Source organism: Haliotis rubra, unplaced genomic scaffold (assembly GCF_003918875.1).
Source record: "Haliotis rubra isolate DU_JTF1 unplaced genomic scaffold, ASM391887v1 Scf32, whole genome shotgun sequence".
In the NCBI taxonomy this organism is placed as follows: domain Eukaryota; kingdom Metazoa; phylum Mollusca; class Gastropoda; order Lepetellida; family Haliotidae; genus Haliotis; species Haliotis rubra.
In genome coordinates this window covers 740600-765095 of record NW_025766991.1, presented here as the reverse complement: position 1 = coordinate 765095, position 24496 = coordinate 740600, and the positions used below count along the sequence as shown (strand labels likewise).

Sequence of the window (24496 nt, the reverse complement as noted above, 5' to 3'; positions counted from 1 at the left end):
TGTCAAATAACAGCTGATGGTTGTTGAGAGAGAACACAGTAAAGTCCAGATTTTTTTCTGACGCGTGTAAGCGAACAATCTGCCCACAGCTGTTTTATCGGAGACTTTTATTTACAAAAGTGTCCTTTTCTGCCCAGGGCTAACTGAACCTTGTTTCAAGACCTCTCATCACCGGTGTCATGTTGTGGAAGTGGACTGTAAATGACACGGGTCCATCGTCTTATCTAGATTAACATACGCGTTCGGGGAGTACACAATGGCCGATCACGATGTGATGATAGACGTCAACGTCGGCGAAAGTACAACAGAGGCAGATTCTGGTATAGAAAACGGAAAGAATGATACCAGCAGCGAAGGGGACACTGTTGATAGCCCATCCAAGAAAGTTCACTTTGATGGTGATATATATGCACAGAAACCGACACAAGAATCCGATGCAAATGTGAACGAGGAGGTAACTCTCAAACTGCTTATCCTATTTAATGTTCTGCATTGACTCATGTTTATGTGTACACAGATAAGTAAGTTGTATTGTTTTATATATTTTTAAAGATCTCAGCATCATTCACACAGTATATGTTATCAGCTCAGAATTACACATGACAGCAGATTAGAGATAAATCTATTATAATCAGTTCCATTTTTTGTGTTTGAATCAGATCTAACATTAAATTTACATCACTGATAAAAGACACCTCAGTAATGAAAATTGTGAAAATAATATTGCTTGACGAGACTAATAATGTATTTATTTTCCTTTATGAAATATGTGTGCAATGATATATATTTTTGTCTCAATAAGCATGTCAGTCACAACAATTTACATTATAAAAACATTTAACATTAACACACAGATGGATATAGTATTGCTCGACCAGTTCTATGAAAGGAAAGTTAATTTCAGCCTACAAGAACTGCATCTTTTAATCATTACTGAACTGTTAGTGTCTGCAACAATAGTGTCAGTAGTTCTTTCTCTGTCCTGCTCTGTTCCGATTTTCACTGAGAATTCACCCCAGCATCCCAGGCCAATGCACCCTTTCTTCCCAAGCACCCAATACCCAAGGATCCAATGCCTTAAAGCCCCCTGCCACAGCACCTCATACCTTAAAGCAACCCTTACCCCAGAGTCTCATGCTTGGCAGATAATGTGGAGTCGTCACAATGTGTGTTGTATCTACAACTTGTTGTATCCTGATGACATGAATTATCGCTTGTTATGTCAACCACTGGTTTTTCTATCCAAAACTTGAAGATTTAGCTGGACTGTGGCTCTCATTCATTGAAGTTACTTATCAATATTACAAATAAACAGTTGCATGATATCTGAGGTTTCAGAACTTATATAATGTTAGAATATATTATCTGTAAGTACAATGAATAATGTGGAAATAATTATGTGAAGATGCTGCATATTTGATGTACTGGAATGACTAATATACCACCAGGTCATTGAAACTTGTAGGTCAAGATTATGAATGCCTCTGACACCCACAGTTAATATCAGCAGAGATGAGTTGTCTCCCTTATTCTACACCTGCCATAAAGATTTCACCATGGGTCATTGGGGAAGTTATTATGGATTGTTCCTAAGGAACCAATAGGACATGCAGATGTGAAATTTAAGATAAAAATATATTTCAGTAAAAAAAATTCCCCCAATTTTTTTATTGGAATAATTGTTGAAAATATAAATAATTCTTTTATGAATGATCTAACTGACTGGCAAAAGAAACTGCTCCCTGAAAAACAGTTTTTCAAAAATTTTAATGAATCTCTCAATCACTTCTCAACTATGTGAGTTTTAAAAGTCGTATGAATATTTTATGCAAGTAGGTCGGTTTTGTTGATGTCAGTATTATTGAGTGAGTGAGTATGTTATGCTGCTTTTAGCAATATTCCAGCAATATCACGGCAGGAGACACCAGAAATGGACTTTACACATTGTACCCATGTGGGGAATTGAACCCGGGTCTTCGGCGTGACGAGCGAACACTTTAACCACAACCCCCATCCATATTATTGAAACTGGTCTAGATTTCTGCTGTGGGAACTTTAAACTGAACAAAAGGGAAAGCTGAACAAATTACAAACCTCTTTGCTTCATAAAAGGGACACATGTCAGATATTCATAATATTCAGTTGTTTTTGTGAGGGTTCAATGTAAGGATCAGATACATATGCTTACCGGAAATATATATTCTAGTCAGCAGGTATATTTTAGTATATGAAACGATAATAGCTCAGTTTAGTGGTGTGTGGTCCTGTGCATAGAGCTCAGGTCACAAATCAGTTGAAGTTAAGCATTCTCAAGCTCAGACAGTCCTTGGATGGGTGACCGTGTTTGGCAGCTTGATTCCTGAGAGATTCTGGGACTTCAGTCCTGCCCCACAACGAAGCACATGTATCATACATGTGGTCTCACCTTAGGCAAGTGAGTTTGTTCACCCAGCAGAAAATGGCTACCCGGTTGGATAAAGTCATGTGACTATAACCTTCTAGCACCTAACAGGCAGCTTGGGTTATCCGGGATAATAATAATCAGATTCTGATTAAGCGCCGCAAGCAGACTGTACGCTTATAATAGAAGATGACTTATTATTATTGTTAGTATTTAGTGTGTGGGAGAATCATAGGTAACTACAATAATCCGCCTTGAATATCATTAGTAATAACATAGGACTCATCTTTGGCCATATGTCCCTGAAAGTTTCAGGGAGGTCATTCAATACACATTTCGATTGTCTAATAGTCATTCAATACACATTTCGATTGTCTAATAGCTCTGATATTATGATGTAATGCAATCATGTGGATATTTAAAAGTAGTGACATATATTCACACCTCTCATACATCATAGTGTCTTGACTTGAAATGGACACTAGACAGGATCAATGAATGAGATAGTAGGTGTATAGGATGTGGTCTAATTCCACCTGGCCATAATGCTCTTTACATGCAGACATGAGTAATTTGAGATCATCAAATGTCTAATGCTTTGTATGTTATTTTGTACCAAAGGAATGAAAATTTCTGACTTAAAAAAATAATCTCTTCATATTTCATTGGGGGCGGTGGGGTGGCCCAGTGGTTAAAGTATTTGTGCGTCGCGCCAAAGACCAGGTTCTATTCCCCACATGGGTACATCATGTACATTGTGTGAAGCCCATTTCTGGTGTCCTCCACTATGATATTGCTTGAAAATTGCTAAAGCAGTGTAAAACCCAACTCACTCATTTACTTACTCGTATTTCATTGTTTTAATCAGTATGTGTAAGACAGGGGTGTCTGACAGAGAATAAGGCACTGGTATACAATTTCATCATTTTATTCTATATGTAGAGAACACTGTCTTTTAAGTGAAATAGGCAATAATATTTCACTGTATTAATCCAAAATGGAGAGGGGTGTTTGTTAGTGAAAAGGGTATACAATTTCATTGTTCTTTTCAGTATATGTAATGGATTTGAAAGTTAAAATGGTGTACATTTCAATAATATCAGTATATAAAGAAGGGTGTTGGAGGTTAATACAGAAACTTGGCTATATCAGGATTACAGATCCTTGTGATGGCACATAACTCAACCAGGCTTACGTATCTGAACGTAAACTGAACAAACAATATTCTTTTCACCAGAATACAGTTACCGGTACATAAACAATGAAGAAATCATTATTTTCATGTTCAAGAATAGCATTGGCGGATACAGAGGGGGGTTCAGGGGGTTCGACCCCCCGCCCCTTGAAAACAAATTAAGACCACATTGAAGATTTTATTTGCGTTGGCGAAGCCAATTGGGGGGTTCAGGGGGTTCAAAACACCCCCCACCCCCTTTCAAATTCCTGGATCCACCCATGAATAGTAATTGTGTTTTCTAGAAAATAGTAAAAGTGTTTTTAGAAAATGTTTAGAGGACATGGTTTATATAAATACGATTGTGAACAACTTGTCATTTTGTTTTCAGAAATTGTTGCTTGCAGCAACTCTGGTGTTAGACGCAAAACGGGGTCGGAACATGGAATTCAAAAACGGACCATGATCATGTGAAGTAAGCTATATGTTATTGCCGCTGAAGGATTGGAGAACAATTCCAAAGGGCCATTTATTTGACCAATCATAGCATCACATCAACAAGGCTGTTTATTTGACCAATCAGATCATCGCATGAACTCACTCATTTAAACGCTAATCCAGTTTTCAAGCTCCTTGAAACTTGTAGTTCATGAATTATAGTTAACATTATTTTAGTACTGGTCAAAGTGGCTTGAAGCCCAACTCACTCACCCATGATCCAATAATAGGCATACGCAAGATTGGATAAGTGAAAGTATATGAGTGTTGCCTGACTGGCAATGATATCACATATACATGACGCTAGTGACATTTACTTAATGTCTATGAAATATTGTGTATAAGTTTTGGAAAGTATTTATTTTAGTTTTTAGCTTAGACTGTATTCAGATGCCATTCAACATTTTGCTGAAGTTGTAAAAGGCCACTGACTTGGTTGATGCATGTGTAGATGAATGCTCATGATGTCAGTCACTGGATTGTCTGGCCCAGTCATGATTATTTACAGGCTGCAGTCATCTAGTTGGAATATTGCTGAGTGCGGTGTTATTATGAGCAACAAACAAACAAATTTTGCTAAAGTTACACATAGTTACAATAAAATGAAGATGAAACTCAGAAAATTCTCTATGTTTACAAATAGCAAGTAAGCTGTTCATAAAGGATAATAATGTATGCATAACCTTTCTAACTTAAGTGTAAATATAAAATGATTGATGATAAAATTTTCCCTTTTACATTTCAGAGCCTATATATTATACCACAAGTTCTACTTGCGATGGCTGTTGTACTTCTTCATCATCATTGACCTTGCCCTTGCCCTGGTGGAGCACCCTGCCGTTCCTGGCTGGCTGGCGCCATACTGGGTGAGAGTTACATGACCTTATAAAGTCATCAACTGACCAATAGGTCCATCTCATGTTGAAACCTACAGGATCACTGAAACAAGCTAACAAGGTCATGTACCAGTATGTCCACATCCTACGAGACTAGAATTTCAGCAAACATCCCTGGAACTATTCTTGTTTCTGATCATTGTCTGTATTACTAAGTCTAATGTACCAGTCAGAATCCAAGTTACAAACCAGCTTCAATGTTGGGTTACCAATATCACCAACATGGCCATTGATTATGATGGAGTTTGTAAGAAATTCAACATTGAAAAATGGACTAACATGCTAAAGAAACCACTCAAAACTATTTATGATGGAAAGGCTGTCATCATGTCCATTTAAACTGGCGATGGCTTGGTTGGCAGGTGGTAGGAGTTTTTCCTTTATGTTGACATTTGTTGACATGATAACGAAAATCAAGGTCAGGAATCGCAATCGCAAAAACCTTTGGAAAAGTTCAGGGGCTAGGCAAGGTTTACCTAACTGCAAATTCAGGTGACATAGAGGATATTATGTCTAAAGGAACAAACACATGTCTTCAGAACCTCGCTTGTTGAAAGAGCTGACTAGAATGAGGATTCTGTTTACTTTTCCTGACCTGGTTGACCGTATCTTATCATGCCCTGATTGAGCATTGCTGATGCTATTTAAAACAAAGAGTTTGCCTGGCCTAATTTTAATCATACTTTACAAAAAAAGATACCCAATGTGTTTTTCAGATGTATACTTTATGTATTATATACATAACGAACAGATCATAATAAATTGTCCAAATATGGCACTGACCTTGTTGTTTTTGCAGGCTACGATGATTGTTGAGGGCATATGTATGGCGTACTTCACTTTTCGTATCTGCCATTGTGCCTATGTCACAACCAAGTTCTGGAAGGACACCAAGAACATCATGGTCATCGGTTGTATTGTGGTGAGTTTGACTTGTGTATTGGTGAGATTCTCCTGTATTGTGGTGAGGTTTACTTGTGTATTGGTGAATTTCTCCTGTATTGTGGTTAGTTTGACTTGTCTCCTGTATTGTGGTAAGTTTTACTTGTGTATTGGTGAGTTTCTCCTGTACTGTGGTGAGGTTTACTTGTGTATTTGTGAGTTTCTCCTGTATTGTGGTGAGGTTCTCTTGTGTTATTAGTTTCCTTTGCATATTGGTGAGTTATTGTGAATATCTTCTGTACAATGGTGAGTTTCTCCTGTATTGTGGTGAGGTTCTCTTGTGTAATTAGTTTCCTTTGCATATTGGTGAGTTACTGTGAATATCTTCTGTACAATGGTGAGTTTCTCCTGTATTGTGGTGAGGTTCTCTTGTGTAATTAGTTTCCTTTGCATATTGGTGAGTTATTGTGAATATCTTCTGTACAATGGTGAGTTTCTCCTGAATAGTAGTGAATTTGTCATATGGAGTCATGGTTTTTTTGCATCATGGTGAGTTTCCTTTGTGGTGTGTGATGGGTTTCCTTTTGTCAAGTGATGAGTTTCCCCTGTATTGTGGTGAGTTTGCCTAGCATTGTGGTGACTTTCCCTTGTATTGTGGTGAGTTTTCCTTGTGTGTTCTAACTTGTGTTGCAATATTTGTAGCCTCTAAGTTTTTGTCAGCTTAGGGACCGTTCATAATTTATGGCTAGGGGGGTGATGATGATTTTAAGAGGGAGGATGGGGGTCTCCACCCATTTTGTTCTGGGGAGCTAGGGGGGTCATCAATTTTGTACACACGTACTAGGGGGTGTCAGCAATTTTGTACATAAAATTTTGTTTAAAATTATGCTTGGTCGCTTATTTTGTACATAAATTTTAGGGGGGTCATTCACATTATACATGCTTCTCCACAAAAATCATCATCACCCACAACCAAAAGTTCTAAATATTAACTTTATGAACATGTTCTTTGTTTTTCCAGCTAACCATGCTAGATATCATCTGTTTTATTGTGTGGCAAAACCTGGTCACCCCACCTACCCGTGCCATTCGATGGTCAAGGTCACTTAGACCATTCTTCATTGTGAACTTCTCAGATGGGAAACAGGTAAGATGGAATCTTCTAATCACATATCCAGGACTAAAACGATGCCAATGTAATTCATAATATGATAGAACATGCAATAATTCGGTAATTTACGGATTATTTGGTACCTAGAATTCTATCACTATATTCTGAATAACCTCCTGAAATCTGAAGACACATACTGTTATTAATGTTATTAAAGACAAACATAATGGTTTTGATTTTATGAAAAACAAGCATAATGCTACTGATATTATGAAAGGGTCGGTGGGATAGATTAGTTGTTAAAGCGTTCGCTCATCAATGCCAAAGACCCGGGTTCGATTCTCCACATGGGTACAATGTGTGAAGCCATTTCTGGTGTCCCTCGCTGGAATATTGCTTAAAGCAGCAAAAACTAAACTTACTCACTATGAGAGACAAAAATATCAGTAATTGTCTCCTGTCTGAACTCGCACAGCTGTGAGACAGACATGACTTTACTTGGACGGAATGTTATTAGGTCATGGATGACGTCATGTTGTTCTGTGGCACCTGAACCTTATTGTGAGCAAAATGCTAAGAAGAAAATAATTTAATTCATGTTCTGATCAATATTAATCAAACTTATTAACTTCTCAATTCAGTGGGTGAGTGAGTATGGTTTTAATGCCACCTTGAGCAATATTCCAGCAATATCACAGCAATGGACACCAGAAATTGGCTTCACACATTGTAACCATGTGGGGTATCGAACCAGGGCCTTTGGTGTGACAGGCAAATACTCTAACCACAAGGTTACCCTATCATCCCACTTTTCAGTTGGGTTGGTGGGGTATCCCTGTGGTTAAGTGTTCGCTCATCGTGCCAAAGACCCGAGTTTGATTCCCTACACTTACATCACTTTAGGCTTACATCCTACCTCCAGGTGGTATGATGTGATGTGACTGGAATAATATGCAAAGAGACATTAAACCCAAATCACTCTGACTCACTCACTCACTCACTCACTCACTCACTCACTCACTCACTCACTCACTCACTCACTCACTCACTCACTCACTCACTCACTCACTCACTCACTCATTCACTCACTCACATAACACCAAACTCACAGGTGTATGTACTCACTTACTCATTGTTGTATGTTGCACCAAACTCACTCACTCTAATTTCAACAGATTCGTCGAGCTTTTCGCAACATCCGGCGAACTGTGCCAGACATCCTCAATGTGCTCATCCTGTTCATCCTAAGTGTGTTTCTCTTTGCCCTGTTGGCTCTCAAGCTGTTCTACAAGAGGTAAGACCAGGATGGATTCTTTGAAAGAGACGTCATGAGAATCTCTTGATTCTACACCTGTAAAGATGCCATTTGTTGGATATCTATAAATTAAACCTAGTTATGGTTGATATATAATTTCTTATATGTAATTTGACATCATGACCAAGAGTTGCATACGTTTTGCTTCTTCAAATGACCATTCAGAATAGCCATTGAATTTCTGGTACAGAATACAGTGCAACAAAAATAGCATGACACTTTCATGATGGTGTAAAGGTCAGCGTAACCCTGATTACACCATATGAAATTCTTCAGAACCATCGTCTTACTTGGGCTTGGAAAACCTGTATTTCCTCCCCAAGCTATTTATCAGTTAATGTTTTCCTCCTCTCCAGTGAATGATAATTATATATCTCTTGTTTGTACGGGGCAATAGGGTAGCCTAGTGGTTAAAGTGTTCGCTCATCATGACGAAAACTCTGGTTTGATTCCCCACATGGGTACCATGTGTGATGGCCGTTTCTGGTATTCCCTGCCATGATATTGCTGAAATATTGCTAAAATCGGCATAAACTAAACTCACTTGTCTGTACAAGGAAAAATGTAAAATAACACTGAAAAATAGAGTCCAATCACATCGGTGTGACATTAGACTATAGCTCCATAGTCTAGTGGGTAGAGAGCAGAAGTCTGGTGGTTCCATCCCTGGCCAACATAAAAGATGGCACTTTTTGTTACCTTGTCTGGAGATCAGCATTAAAAGGATAAAATACTGTCTGTTCGTCTCAGTGCCTGAACACTTGGTGTATGTTGGGGTATCCATGTTAAATTGCGGTAATCATAGCAGCAATCATAGTGCAATAATCTTGAACAGAAAATTATACCCCATATTCCATATCTAATGTGTATATCATTATAATAAAGAAATTGGTTGCTGTTTGAATTTCTGAAGTACTTTTAAAGGAAATGTGTTTGACATTTTGCAATTTTGACACAAATTGATAATTTCAAACAATAAATAGTCAAAATTGAATGACATTTTGAATCAAATAACAGAGGTTATATAATGTATGTCCAGATATACAATGAACACTTTTTATAACCAGACAGTGTAATTACATGATAAAGCCATACATTTGTTCACATGGTGTTTTCGTGTGTGACATGCACACAGTAATCAGAAAAAATATCAAAATCCATTAAAGCCTGGATAATGCCCTCCCCACACTACAGAGCTATGGTTTTGTAAGACGAATGTGAACTGCACACATAAAATATAGTAACAGTGTCTCTGTGACGTCATCAATGACATCATGTACATCATCATCGCTAGTGTTCTCTTTGTATGGATTTATGAAGCACTTGTCTTGGACCATATAGATACACCATATACACGACGTGCATGTAATACTTTCAGAAAGAACTTGGTTTATCCTAATGGAGACCCTTACTTCAAGAACTACCTGGACTGTGTGTGGGATCTGTATGTGCTTGTCACAACCGCCAACAACCCTGATGTCATGTGAGTACTTGTTAGTTGCACTCTCAATCACTTACCCAGGGACCTGCGCAGAGAGGGGAAGGTCTGTGGTTCAGCCCCGTCATACCATGTCATGCGGGGTCATACCAAACAACCTTTGGAGGTTTTCTTGTTGTTATAATGCCTGGTATTAGAAAGAAAGAAGATACAAGAAAGATTGGTCAGCTCAGAGTTTAGTATATTGTATCTGAGTAGGGTAGAAATGTGGCTACGAATTAGACACAAAGCCAGACTAGTAAATTCAGCTCATTACAAAAACAATGTACAATGAAGCCTTAGTGATGGTTATCTTTCTGCAGCAACATCTTCATGACTGAAAGACAAATTCTACTTGCTGTCTAATCACAATTAGGAGTCTATTAACTTTGATCTTGAACAAGATCTTATACTCCATTCAGAATTGACGGGCCATATCTTTCCAAAGATGGTGACATCAGATAAATTAGTTTCAACTCAATCCGTTTTCTAAAATGAATCAGCTTCATCTTTGGGCAGCTTTTTATATCTTTATATGAAGTATTACTAATTTTCGATGGAGGACAAAAACAAATTTCAGAGACTTAATCAACATCCACAATATCTTTCAGTCATTAGTTTTCAGCATTCAGAACTGCTAGTTTACATTTGTAAAGTTTAGAGAATTTACAAACTGTCTGGCCAAGTAGAATGTTCACCAGCATGACCTTCAACTAAGGATTTGTCAGATTGTGGCAGAACTGGGTATCAAACTTAGAGTTTAAAGTAGGGCTGTTGTCACAGCATTCAATTTCACACATGTGATGTACAACGTTGCTGGAATATCTGCTGGCCCACAGATGGCCTAAGACCTTCACTTACTCTAATTTAAGTGAAACTGTACCTTTAAGGACTCCACTCAATTTAGTCTGTTGTGTATGTGCAGGATGCCAGCCTATGACTTCAACAACTTTTTTGCCATCTTCTTCATCATCTACCTCATCATCTGCCTGTACATCTTCATGAGCATCGTCCTGGCCGCCATCTACAACAACTACAAGAAGAACCTCAAGGTGGGCACTGTTCAGTCACCAAGCAGTCAACGTTGCATCATTTGACAATATAACAAATACGCATTTATGTTCACTCCCTTAAATAATCAAGTCTTGCAATCATTAACCAGTTTTTGATAGCACAAGCAACATGTCTAATGTATGCCATCATGATCTAATGTAAGCCTTCATGATCTAATGTATGACATCATGGTCTAATGTAAGCCTTCATGGTCTACTGTATGCCTTCATGGTCTAATGTATGCCTTCATGGTCTAATGTAAGCCATCATGGTCTAATGTAAGCCTTTATGGTCTAATGTAAGCCATTATGGTCCTATGTATGCCATCATGGTCTAATGTATGCCTTCATGGTCTAATGTAAGCCTTTATAATCTAATGTAAGCCATTATGGTCCTATGTATGCCATCATGGTCTAATATAATCCATCATGGTCTAATGTATGCCATCATGGTCTAATGTAAGCCTTCATGGTCTAATGTAAGCCATCATGGTCTAATGTAAGCCACCATGGTCTAATATAATCCATCATGGTCCTATGTATGCCATCATGATCTAATGTATGCCATCATGGTCTAATGTAAGCCTTCATGGTCTAATGTATGCCATCATGGTCCTATGTAAGCCATCATGGTCTAATGTATGCCATCATGGTCTAATGTAAGCCTTTATGGTCTACTGTATGCCATCATGGTCTACTGTATGCCATCATGGTCTAATGTATGCCTTCATGGTCTAATGTATGCCTTCATGGTCTAATGTATGCCATCATGGTCTAATGTATGCCTTTATGGTCTAATGTAAGCCATTATGGTCCTATGTATGCCATCATGGTCTAATGTATGCCTTCATGGTCTAATGTAAGCCTTTATAATCTAATGTAAGCCATTATGGTCCTATATATGCCATCATGGTCTAATATAATCCATCATGGTCTAATATAAGCCTTCATGGTCTAATGTAAGCCATCATGGTCTAATGTAAGCCATCATGGTCTAATATAATCCATCATGGTCTAATGTAAGCCATCATGGTCTAATGTAAGCCATTATGGTCTAATGTAAGCCTTCATGGTCTAATGTAAACCATCATGGTCTAATATTATCCATCATGGTCCTATGTATGCCATCATGGTCTAATGTATGCCATCATGGTCTAATATAAGCCTTCATGGTCTAATGTAAGCCATCATGGTCTAATGTAAGCCACCATGGTCTAATATAATCCATCATGGTCTAATGTATGCCATCATGGTCTAATGTATGCCATTATGGTCTAATGTAAGCCTTCATGGTCTAATGTAAGCCATCATGGTCTAATGTATGCCATCATGGTCTACTGTATGCCATCATGGTCTAATGTATGCCTTCATGTTCTAATGTAAGCCTTCTTGATCTATTGATAGGCAATCAGCAAAGGGTCGCTTTAACAATCCAGTACCATTTTAGGTGCCTTTAACAACAATGAAGCAAAAGTCAAGGGAACCTTTCTGCCTCTTGATTCTCTAAGTCCATTTTCATGCTAGTTTAAGTTACTGGGATTCTATATGCCTTGGAGTTTTACACAAAAGGATGGTAGCACACAGTGGTGATAGGTACACAGTGGTGGTGTGTGGTTTTGTCCATGGAGCACAAATCAGGTGAAGTTAAGCAACGTTGATCGCGGAAAGTCCTTGGATGGGTGACCATGTTTGGCAGTTTGACTATTGAGAGTTTCTAGTATTTCTGTCCTTAGGCAAATGAGTTTGTTCAAAATTGCCTCTGTTCACCCGGCAGAAAATGGGTACCCGGTGGTATAAGTTATATGACTGTTAACCTTCTCGCACTTCAAAGGCAGCTTGGGTTATCCAGGGTAATAATGTCCGCCATGTTATATGCGGTGAGACCATGTCCCTGCGTCGTGGATATATAAGTGTCCAATAATTACTATTATTATTATTATGTATACACAGATTCTATATATTGGGTACAGGTCTGAATAGCACCGTCCAACACCCCAAGGCCCCTTGAATTATACTTGGATATTTCAAATATTGTATGATAGATACAAGATGCTACACATATAGTTTAGATTACATTTCTTTCCTGTGATCACAAAACATATTTCAGAACGAGGTCCGCATGTCAGTGTACGGCAAGCGGCGTCGGTTAGCCAAAGCATTTGAGCTACTCAAAGTGCGTCGGAGCGGAGAGTATGCAATTACCAAGTCAAGCTGGATCAAGTTGATGGGGATTGTGCTTCCCACCAAGAGCAATGCACACCTCGAGGTCATGATGAAGGTGCTTGATATCGGGGGCAACGAATGTATACGTGAGTCCTTCCTCAGGGTTTCTGGATTGTATAGATAGTTAGATAGGTACCTTTTAAATCTAATGGAGAAATCTAATATATTTGTCAACTCAAACTATATATTATCTCAGGATATCGTGACAAGAGTATGTTTAGACACATCATAAATGTGATGTAATGAGTGAGTGAGTTTGTTTTATGCCGCACTCAGCACTATTCCAGCTATATGGCGGCAGTATGGAAATAATCGAGTCTGGGCCAGACAATCCATTGATCAACAGCATGAGCATCAATCTACACATTGGGATACAATGACGTGTCAACCAAGTCAGCGAGTCTGACCACCCGATCCCGTTAGTCGCCTCTTACGACAAGCATGGGTTACTGTAGATCTGTTCTAACCCGGATCTTCATGGGTAAATGTGATGCAAAGCAAACGCAACTGAAAACCTTGTGGAAGGGATCAATTTCTATATCACAAAGATTTCACAATGAAACACCTTTGTTGATTGTGTTACGATAAAAATGCACTCGTTTAAGAAGAAAATTTTGTGAATGCACCAAATATTTTGAATTTGAATGTGGAAACACAAATTAACCAATAAAAATGAATGAAGGTCCAAATAATATATGAAAGAAAAGAAATTCAAAATGTTTGAAATTTAGTTTGATTGCTACATCCTATTTTCAGGTAAGAAGCAATTCATGGGACTGGCCGATCTCCTTCAGGTGGAGCTCAGCGAAGTCAAGGATAGACAGACTTTGATAGAGAAATATTTCCCTAAAGTATATAACTCCTATGCCAGCGTGTTGCTGAAGATCGTCGTCCGACACAAGTACAGTATATGGCAGTTTTGTCTAACTGGTTATCCCCAAACCATTGTTGAATACAATTTTAATGTTACATTAGGTTTCATGCCTATTTCAATAGTACTGAAAAGTTAAACATGTATATTTTACATACTACCATATTTCACCTCAACATACACACTTCGCAAGCGATCAAAGTTTCTTAATCCTGGGGTCCTAGAAAAATCCAGCAAGTTTAAAAATGTTCACATTGTCATCTTAAGAATCAATTTATTTTGTTTGTTTCCTATCACTGAGCAGTACAGAGAAAGTATTTTTTCTCTCACTAAAAACACCTGACCTCTGAAAACTTAATCAAGAAAAGAACCATAAATCATTAATAAAAAGTTCGTGCCCATTAAAATGAAGACCTATTTGTCCATATTAGTAATGTTGATTAAATCGTTTATTTTTATAAGGTTTCAAAAAACAATCTGTGATAATATTCTTGGAGATGTGAAGGCTTGATTTGTTTATGTTATATTGCTAACACCTGATATTCATTTAGACTAAGAACTTCTTGAGTCAGTGTTTGATTTCTATTTTTCTTTTCAGATTTTTCCGTTATTCCTTTGACTTCCTCATCTTCATCAATGCCTTCTTCATCGCCTTTGATATTGACGATGCAGACTGGTTCTTCCTCTCCATGTTCATGTTGGAAATATTTCTGAAACTCTATACATATGGTGCCAAAGAGTTTTTCATGAGATTCTGGAATATGTAAGAAAAGAATACAATTTCACAGTCCATTGAATGATTCAATATTTGTCATTTTGATGCCATTTTGTACTTTTAAAAGAACTGTATCAACTTGTCATGATTAAATAAAGGGCTTTTAGACGATAACAAAAAACATATGTCCAAATTCAATGTATTATATATAATAAAATGTTAGGTAATGATGGTATGAACATACAATTAATGAGTAACTGATTTCAATATTTTTTCAGATTTGATTTTTTTGTGATAGCTGCCTGCGTGGTAGCCTCTGCTGTGGAGCTTATTATTGGAGCTTGTAAGTGGGCTTTAAAATATATATTTTTAAATTTAAGAAACGGCTGCTTTGTGATTTGATAGTGTAATAATCAGATTTGAAGTTTGTGTAGCCGGCCCCATTTGTTCTTGTGGGTAAAGTAGGTAATGTTTTTTGTTGTGAACATGTTTTATGTTGTACTTATTTTTACAATTAATTTAAAAATATTGTAGATAAGTTTAAGTCTTTTATCTCTTCTTTATTAATCTCATGCAAATATGTTTGAGAATGCTTTTGAAAACATATAAGAAACCTCCTCTGGATACCATTTTATTTTGCAGTTCTTATCCTCATGTGACAGAATCCCAACCAAGGCTCAATACTGGGTCATGTTCTCCATCAGGCTACTGATTAAAGTTACCTCCCTTTGATCCCTCATTTTATTTTATTTATTTATCCCGTGCTTTCCTTCTCAACACTATGGTGGCACAAGTAGTTGTGAAAAGGTTTATATTCTGTGATTCTGAACTTAAAGTCTGTTTTTGTTTGTGGTGTTATGTACTTTTTTTTCTATTCCTTGGGATGTATTTGTATTCATTTAGAGAGGGTTTGTTTCTGTCATAGATCTTTGTGTGTTTACTTTATTTACTCTGTTTTGTATTTTGTTGCGTTTTGTATAAGCTGTATGTTGGAATATGTAGTGTGCATACTACAGCATCTGAATCTTTGAGCTGGTCATCTCTTGGAGCACCTGCAGTAGATAAGGACCTTCCCATGTAGTGTCTGCCATCTTGCATTAACTGTGTGTCACCACAAGAAGTCTAAATCAGATCCTCATGCAACTCAGTCATAAGAGAAAACATTTTTCTCAACAACTGCAATATCAGGAATGTGAATTTTTAATGATGAGGTGGATATTTGCTTGAAGACAAGATAGGGAATGGAATTCCTAAAAGCTTGTCAGCTTGTCCAAACCCTTCTAGAGCCTCTGAGTCAACGCTACAAACACTCTTGGCCCCTTTTGAATGTCTAGTGCAGTCATTGCCTATAACTCCTTAGCACCTTCTACAGCTATGTTGCTGTAACCACCCACCTTCTACAGCTATGTTGCTGTAACCACCCACCTTCTACAGCTATGTTGCTGTAACCACCCACCTTCTACAGCTATGTTGCTGTAACCACCCACCTTCTACAGCTATGTTGCTGTAACCACCTTACTGTCTCAGTAACTAAACTGATGTGTCACTTGCATGTCAATATTACCAGCGTCTCACTTTCCTTGTCCAACATAGACAATTCTGTTGATGTTGACGGGTTCAATACATTTCCTGAAATGGTCGATAGGCCCAGATGCCCACAGCACGCAGTGGTCTTATGATGTTTCTGCCAATATGGTAAACCAGCACTGTTGATACGACAGTATTTTATACTGTTGGCATATAGCCAGTGTTTAAAACTCCCAAAATTCCAAGCTAGACAGCCAGACTGGTAACTTTTCAACAATAAAAATCAAACAAAATCAGGTTAGTCAGGTTACTGTTTGTAGGCATCACAATGAACTACAGTACATAGCACTAACAGGCAATGCCCCGAGTTTAGGTAAACTGAAAGTACACGTGTTGTGATTGGTTCTCGTAACTGTCCAATCGTAAGTAGTTTAACATAATCATCATAATACCCATTCTCTTCCCACAGAGGTTACTTGTCATATAGAAACTCTGTTCTAATACGGTCATATTTCCCGGTACTCGTAAAATCCCCTAGCGGCATAAAATCGCAACACAAATTATCTCCCTTCTTTCTGTCCAATCAGAACACGTGTTACATCAACTTGACTAATACAAGCAAATGTTGGGCCACCAATATCCCTCCTCTGCCAGGAACGTGTGTTGATGTGACACACAAGAGATTTAATGGCTAGCTTGTCCGTTGTCAACGAGGGCGATGGAGACGCCATTGATCCGCCATTTACATGACTGAGTTTTGTCTATAAGAAACGTTTGCGCATCGTGTAGGGAAAGAGGTTATAGTTTTCCCGAAGCATACGGAAGTAACCGAGGCCTTGCGAATAATCACTTTTGAAACGTCGCTGATTGCACAACTAAATCTGATTGCAACCAATCACGAATCCTGAACACTCGCACCATGAAAAGGCCGTATTAGAACAGAGGTTCGTAGGAAGAAATGACAAGTAACCTCTGTGGGAAGAGAATGCATAATACCATAAACACCCCAAACTGACGACAAGAGAACCTGTCTGATATTATGAAATATTTACTGTTAGGGGTAAAATATCTACCAGACCCCCGGACTGGCTACTTTTGAATTTTGAAAGATGAAAATAGACCGTTCCGGACGGTCGGGCAGGCGGGGAATTTTAAACGCTGATATAGCATGCACGTGCGAATCATCAACATCATGATTTTCATGATATCCTACACATGACAGTGTATGTTTATCTGTGGTGCTTTGGCACAGATACGCAATGTTTGTGACTGTAAGTTACAATAAAAACACTCTTTAAAACAAAATATTTATGTTGACTTAGCGAAAATAATCCCCAAACACTGTGTGCACTGTCCTTTGTACATCAATATTTTGGGGTTGTTCCCATCAGAACAAGCACCTTCAGATAGGCCTCACCAGGCACAATCTGTGTCATGTCACCTCATGGGTAGGGTGACTTTGATGCCTTTGCCACCAACTTTGACACCTGTCATGTCTTCACACCTTCTAGAGCATTCACTACAGATGACACCTAGTTAGAAGAACACCAACAGACAGAATGAGTTGGATGTGATAGTTGGCCTTTTTTTGATGGCTGATGTTTCAGCCATCTTGTCTCTAGATCCATTATCACTTTTGTGACAAACATTTTCTCCATCTTACCCTGCCTCCTTTAGGAATTATTATAGTAACATGGTATAGTACCCCAGTGGTACTGATCTTGAAAACCTTTTGAAGTTGGTTCTGTTTTTTTATGGGGAATCAGTCGGCAAAGAGCTTGGTTCTCTATCCATCTTATCATAAAACTGTTATCACTTTGTTTGTTTCAGCATCAGCATACGAGTTCCAACAAGTCTTATCATGCTAGCTATAGAGTCCATAACCCACATAGAGAAACAAAGCCTATGCTTCTCCTGTGCTCCAGTGTAATGACACTGATTAATCAAACTGTTTGGCAGCATACAGAGGTAGGTGGTGCTTGTCAACAAGTCTTATCATGCCAAACAGCATAGCTATAGAGTCCATAACCCACATAGAGAAACAAAGCATATGTGGACAAACAATAGGAATCTTGGAACACACCCCATCGTTGTTCTAGAGGTGACTCATTAGGCAGGTTATAGTCTGTGATCTGATCCAGACACTGCTCAGATGATCATCACTCCCATACCTTAACACAGCTGCTTGATTGTCATAGTGCCAAGATCACTGTGTGGAATGAAATGGTTGGTGTTTCCTATTGGCTTGGATTTGTGCTCATGCAATCAACCACTGGTTTGTCTGACCAGAGCCAGTTATCTACAGGCTGCTGTTATAGGTGGAATATTGGTGATAATTCCTTGATAATGTCCCTACCATGCTTTATTCAATCTGTTAAAAATGTACCTTGTCTGGATATCATCACGGTTCCATAAAGATTCTTGTGTGTATTATCTTCTATCATATGGTACTGGAATTCTGACATCTCATTCACAGATTTAAAATCATCATTATGACCATCGTCAACATTGGACCTTCCATTCTGACTTATGGCGGCGTCATAATGGTTAGTACTGGGAAAAGAAGAATGTGTTAAACTGCTGAGTATTGGTAGAGATAATAGTGTTTAAATATATTGCAATATTTCTTGCCATCTTTTTTAGTTATCATAATGTTGAATTGAAAATTAGTCTGGTCTTTTTATTGTTTGACTATTTAATGTGCCCCTTGCTGAACTGGGTCCTGTTCCTCAAAGCGATCGTAGCGCTACAACAGTCATAAGTTGTTTGTTAAAGTATGGGAGTTACGATCACCTTAGCGCTACAAACGCATTCAGGAACACAGCCCTGGACAATCTTATACCTGACTGTTTGCTCTGCCTAACTGTGAAATTGGTTTTGGCTACAGGTGGAACTGACATGAACTCTAATACCAGTAATCCATAAATAGATATACATTATTACAGTGTTTTCCACATCAAGTTAAGAGATTTAATCATACTAATCACATTAATTTACAATCAAATGCACATGGTTTGAATGTTTATTTGAGTGCAGTCGATTTACTTCTTCCAAAGTCGTTGATGAAGAAACTTCCTTATAAACAAGAATGGCGACTGTTTTCAGGTATTCTACTACTTCTATGCTATTATTGGGATGGAAATCTTCAACAATAAGATACAATACTTCGGCTACAATGAGTCAACGTTACTGGAAACTCAGAGATACTGTGGCAACCCAGCGATAAAGGACTCCACATTCTACAAGTCCCATTACTGCAGTAACAACTTCAATGATCTGCTCAAGTCAATTGTGTTGCTGTTTGAGTTGACAGTAGTCAATCAATGGCATGATATCCTTTTTGATCAATCAATGACAAACAGACATCATCTCAATAATAATTGTGTATCATTTACATAAGTTACACCCTCTCACTCATTTACTCACTCACTCACTCCGACCTGACCCAACCCATGAAGATCTGGGTTAGAATTGGTCTTCAGTAACCCATGCTTGTCGTCAGAGGCGGGCGGTGGGGTAGCCTAGTGGTTAAAGCGTTGGCTCGTCACACCGAAGACACGGGTTCGAATCCCCACATGGGTACAATGTGTGAAGCCCATTTCTGGTGTCCCCCGCCGTGATGTTGCTGGAATATTGCTAAAAGCGGCGTAAAACCAAACTCAGTCAGTTGTCGTCAGAGGCAAGAAACGGGATGGGGTCAGGCTTCGCTGACTTGGTTGACACAGATCATCATATCCCCATTGATGCTCATGCTGTTGATCACTGGATTGTCTGGTCCAGATTTGATGATTTACAGACCGCCATCATATAGCTGGAATATTGCTGAGTGTGGGCTTTAACCAACCAACCAACCAAACCAAACCCATCCTCTCACTCACTCATTCACCAATCTACCTGAAGGGTCCAAGTATGGTATTTTCACCCGCCACCCTAGGTTTTGAGAAACATTAATGTAATGTGTAATGAAAAAGTGATGGATAAGTCCTGCATTTATGACCTTAACTCTTTCTCACTGCTCACCTCAGGGTTCGTGTTGGTAACCTACAAGGCTGCCAGGATATATTTCTTTCTCTTCCATCTCACATGTGTTGTGCTGGTGCTCAAGTAAGTTAACTTTATAAGTACGAGGTCGCCATATTCAAATATTTCTTTTGTGCATCATTTGTTAAAATTAGAAAACATATCACAAATACAGGTACACCAGGGGATTCTCAACAGGGTTACTGGCTAAAAATAGATCCATTGTTGTTTGAAAATGGAATGTATCCTAACATTATCGTGAAATGTTTGCAGTGCAAGTACAGCCATTAACCAGTCAATATAGAAAAAATATTTTATTGCAGTTTCTAACTTTGCTCCTTGTACAGTTTGAGGGCCTTATGTTGTGGTTGTAGACAGTTGAAAAACCTCAGCTTCCACGTGACATGTTCTGTGTTGCAGTATTTTCACAGCGTTCATCCTAGAAGCGTTCATCCTGGAGTATTCTCTGCAGAAGGTTCCCAAACTAGAGTCGCAAGTTGAAGCCAAGATCAAGGAAATGGGCCTCGGCATTGGCAGGTGTGTGTGTATAGGTGTTACCTGGAGACGATAACTAGCAGCTTGTGGTATTTGCAATCTGCTAATCAGTGGCATTAAATCATTAATTTATCATGATCTGTATGAAGAAATGGTCCATAACTGTTATGTTGATTTTAAAATAGAAATTAGTTGTTTTTATAAAAAATTAGTTGTTTTCTGAGACTGACCAACAACAAAAATTAAATCAGGAAAAAAAAATTAAATGGCCTGAACCATAATACTTTGCCTGAATGTTACACAGTTAGGTGAAACGAAAACATAACCCACTATCACTGCTTTTCTTAAGAAGTGGTAAATAATTTGTTTACAAAACTTTACTGTAAGAGGGCTGGTGGGGTAGCCTAGTGGCTGGAGTGTTCCCTCATCACGCTGAAGACCCGGTGTCGATTCTCCACATGGGTACAATGTGTGAGGCCCATTTCCCCCACCGTGATATTGTGGGAATATTGCTAAAAGTGGCATAAAACTAAACTCACTCACTCACTTTATTGTATGAAAGAACAACAATCAATTGTCTTTCAGTATCTTGCATGGTGATATTTGTTTGTTTTCATTCATTAGTATCATTATTTAACTGAATTTGTAAACATTATTTAATATTTCAAGTGAGCAATAAAGAATAAAAAAGACATTAAAACCTGATATGTTTTCTAATGCTTCATCTAAGTATCAATACTGATGTAGTCTCGTCAGGCTTTCTGTACCTTACCCGTGAAGATCGGGGTTAGAATTGATCTTCAGTAACCCATGCTTGTCGTAAGAGGCGACTAAAGGGATAGGGTGGTCAAGCTCTCTGACTTGGTTCACACATGTCATCCGTATCCGGATTGTGTAGATCAATGCTTATGCTGTTGATCACTGGATTTTCTGATTTTTACAGACCGTCGCCATATAGCTGCAATATTGTTGATTGAGGCGTAAAACTAAGCTCACTCACTCACTCACTTCCTGTACTTTGATGCCATGATTGCTGTTATTTCTATTTATTCAGTGTTAACATGTGTTCTAAATGCTTTTCCAGCAAGAAGCCAAACCCTAAGATTTCGTCATCAACAGATTCCATAGAACTTGTGGATAATGAAGTACCCCCAGACAGAAGAGAGGATGACAAGGGAGACGACTCTGACACGGACAGCATCCCAGACCTCTCACAGGAAATAGGACTGAAGTTTCATCTCAAGAAGAAAAGTATGCACATTCTATTGTCTTGTTGTTAATAGCTTAGTATTGCCATATTTTGTTTTACTTTTGTTTGTTCTATAATATAAATGATGATATGGAAGTGGATAATGATTTATTTGTTTTTTATCATCTGATATTGAATGGGGAATAACATACAACGAAATTTTATATTTTCCATGTTTGTTCTTGTTAAGAATTTTTGTTTAAACAGAATTGCAGCCTTGGCCTCCATGATGAAATGCTCACAGATTCAAACCGAGGCTTGGCCCAGATTATAATCCATATTCATGGATACCTGGGTGCCATTGTACAAAACAACCTTAGCACTGAGACTACCTTAAGTCTATGCAGCATTCGAAATACCTGCCTGCACGACCGCCCGGGGCAGGTTATTTTCAACACGGACAGCCAGATTCTCAAATTCACTTGCCCAATGGTCGGGTTAGAATTTAGACATGTATATGATGATATTCATCTTATTTCAGGATAATAAATCATTATTAATTCACTCGTAAAAATAAATGATGAATCCCAATTGGATGATAAACTACGTGGCTTGTCAAACCTAAATTATTTGCGGGCAGGTAAGTTCTGGTCAGGGCTGGTAAGTTTTACATCTAACCAGCCCTATGGTCTGGCTGAAATTTTTGGGAGTTTCATACCCTGGTCTATGTTAGTGCTATGATCGCTGTGTACAATGGCACCCAGGCCCATTATTATCCTGTTACAAATTATGTACAAAAGTACAAGAGGGAATTGTTGTATTTTAATCATGACAAAACTATTTAGATGCATTATATTACAATGGGATCATGCATACAGAGAAGTTGACTGAAGCTATCTTTCCAAAAGATAGTACCAGTAATAATAACCCTCCCAATTGCACAGATCGATGCTCATGCTGTTGATCACTGGATTGTCTGGTCCAGACTCGATTATTTACAGACCGCCGCCATATAGCTGGAATATTGCTGAGTGCGGCGTAAAACTAAACTCACTCACTCACTAATAAAAACCTTCTTTTCTGCATTTTCATCTTAATCTGTAAAACATAATAATGATAATGGACATTTATAAAGCACCTGTATTCATGCACTTGTGCATGCTCAAAGCACTAAGACATTTTTACACAGTCATATGACTTATCCCATCGGGTACCCTTTCACTGCTGGGTGAACTGAGAGGCAAGTTTGAACAAACTTGCCCGGGGTGAGACCACATGTGTGCTTTGTTGTGGAGAAGGACTTTAGTCCTAGAAACTCTCAGGAGTCATGCTGCCATACGCAGTCACCAATCTGAGGACTCTCCATGACCAACGTTGCTTAACACGTTGACTGCCTATCACGAGTATACTCGTAGTACCAGTGTCTGGCCAAATTTGCCATTACGTGTTATCTCGTAGCTACATCAGTGGTATTAAAACAAGTTTCACATTTTGGCAAAATAGGGACAAGAAACAAACGTCTCCTGGCATTCTTTGTTACTGGCAGGAAACTATTGCTTCTTGTGCCTGTTTTGCCAACATGTGAAACTTGTTTTAAAATACCACTGATATAGCTACGAGATAACTCGTAGTGGCAAATTGGGCCAGACACTGATACTACGAGTATACTCGTGATAGGCAGTCAACGGGTTAACTTCAACTGATTTGGTTTCTTCCTTTCACTCCAGCAGGATGTCTTTAGGTAAAATCTTACAGTAAACTGTACACAGCAGAGTAATTCTTTCACTGAATATGATGATATAGTAACTGAGGAAGGTCTGTTTAAGGTATTCTTTGTAATCCAAATCTGTTATTGCCAGGTCGCAAGAAGGTGGAGGTGTTGCTGATGCAGATGTTCGAAGGAGAGATTGAAGATGATGACGAGGGTCCAGAGCTCAATGAGGAGTACTACGCTACACGCAGACCAACTCTAGAATCAATCACATGAAAGGCCTGACATCACGCATCGAATATACCTTACCCATCTCACACTCCAGCATTCCCAGGATGCACTAGTGACCTTCATGTGGTCACTTCATGTCAGACATCTTGCTTTTTGAGTCCCTTCAGCTACACACCCTCATTGGTCTGCCCATCAACTATTATTCAAAGTGGCATTAAACTCTGATAATTTAAATACTATTAAAATGTATAACGGCACCTAACATATTTTGATCATAAAGTTGATCATGTCAGACCCCATTGATCAAGTTAGTGAGTGATAGAGTTGGGTTTTATGCAGCTTTAAGCAATATTCCAGCAATATCACGACGGGGAACACCAGAAATGGGCTTCACACATTGTACCCATGTAGGGAATCGAACCCGGGCCTTCGGTGTGACAAGAGAATGCTTTAACCACTGGGTTACCCAACAGCCCTTTCCATAGTTTAGGAAACAACTTTTCAAAATGTATACATGCATTCATAATTGGTTAATTTGGAATTTGTTTAAGTCCTGATGATTTCAGCTGACAATTTACCATCTGGATTAATGGGGTTGAATTGTATATATCTTATAATAACACTTATTTAAGAAATGGCATCAGTATGTATTTTGTTGTGATATGAACAAATCATTGTGATATATATTATAAATAGTAACTGAACATA

General features: G+C 38.4%; 1 protein-coding gene across 1 annotated transcript; it reads left to right on the top strand.

Annotated features, from left to right (window-relative positions):
* The first annotated feature begins 256 nt into the window (after positions 1-256).
* LOC124283734 (two pore calcium channel protein 1-like) lies at positions 257-24496 on the top strand. The gene is given in 20 exon segments (XM_046719758.1): positions 257-454; positions 3967-4034; positions 4036-4050; positions 4819-4939; positions 5769-5891; positions 6873-6998; positions 8138-8256; positions 9656-9760; positions 10680-10806; positions 12914-13115; positions 13786-13930; positions 14499-14663; positions 14894-15014; positions 18088-18110; positions 18619-18688; positions 19248-19473; positions 20156-20246; positions 20583-20699; positions 21742-21908; positions 23706-24496. Coding segments are annotated over 20 exon segments (2457 nt in total). The 3' UTR covers positions 23834-24496.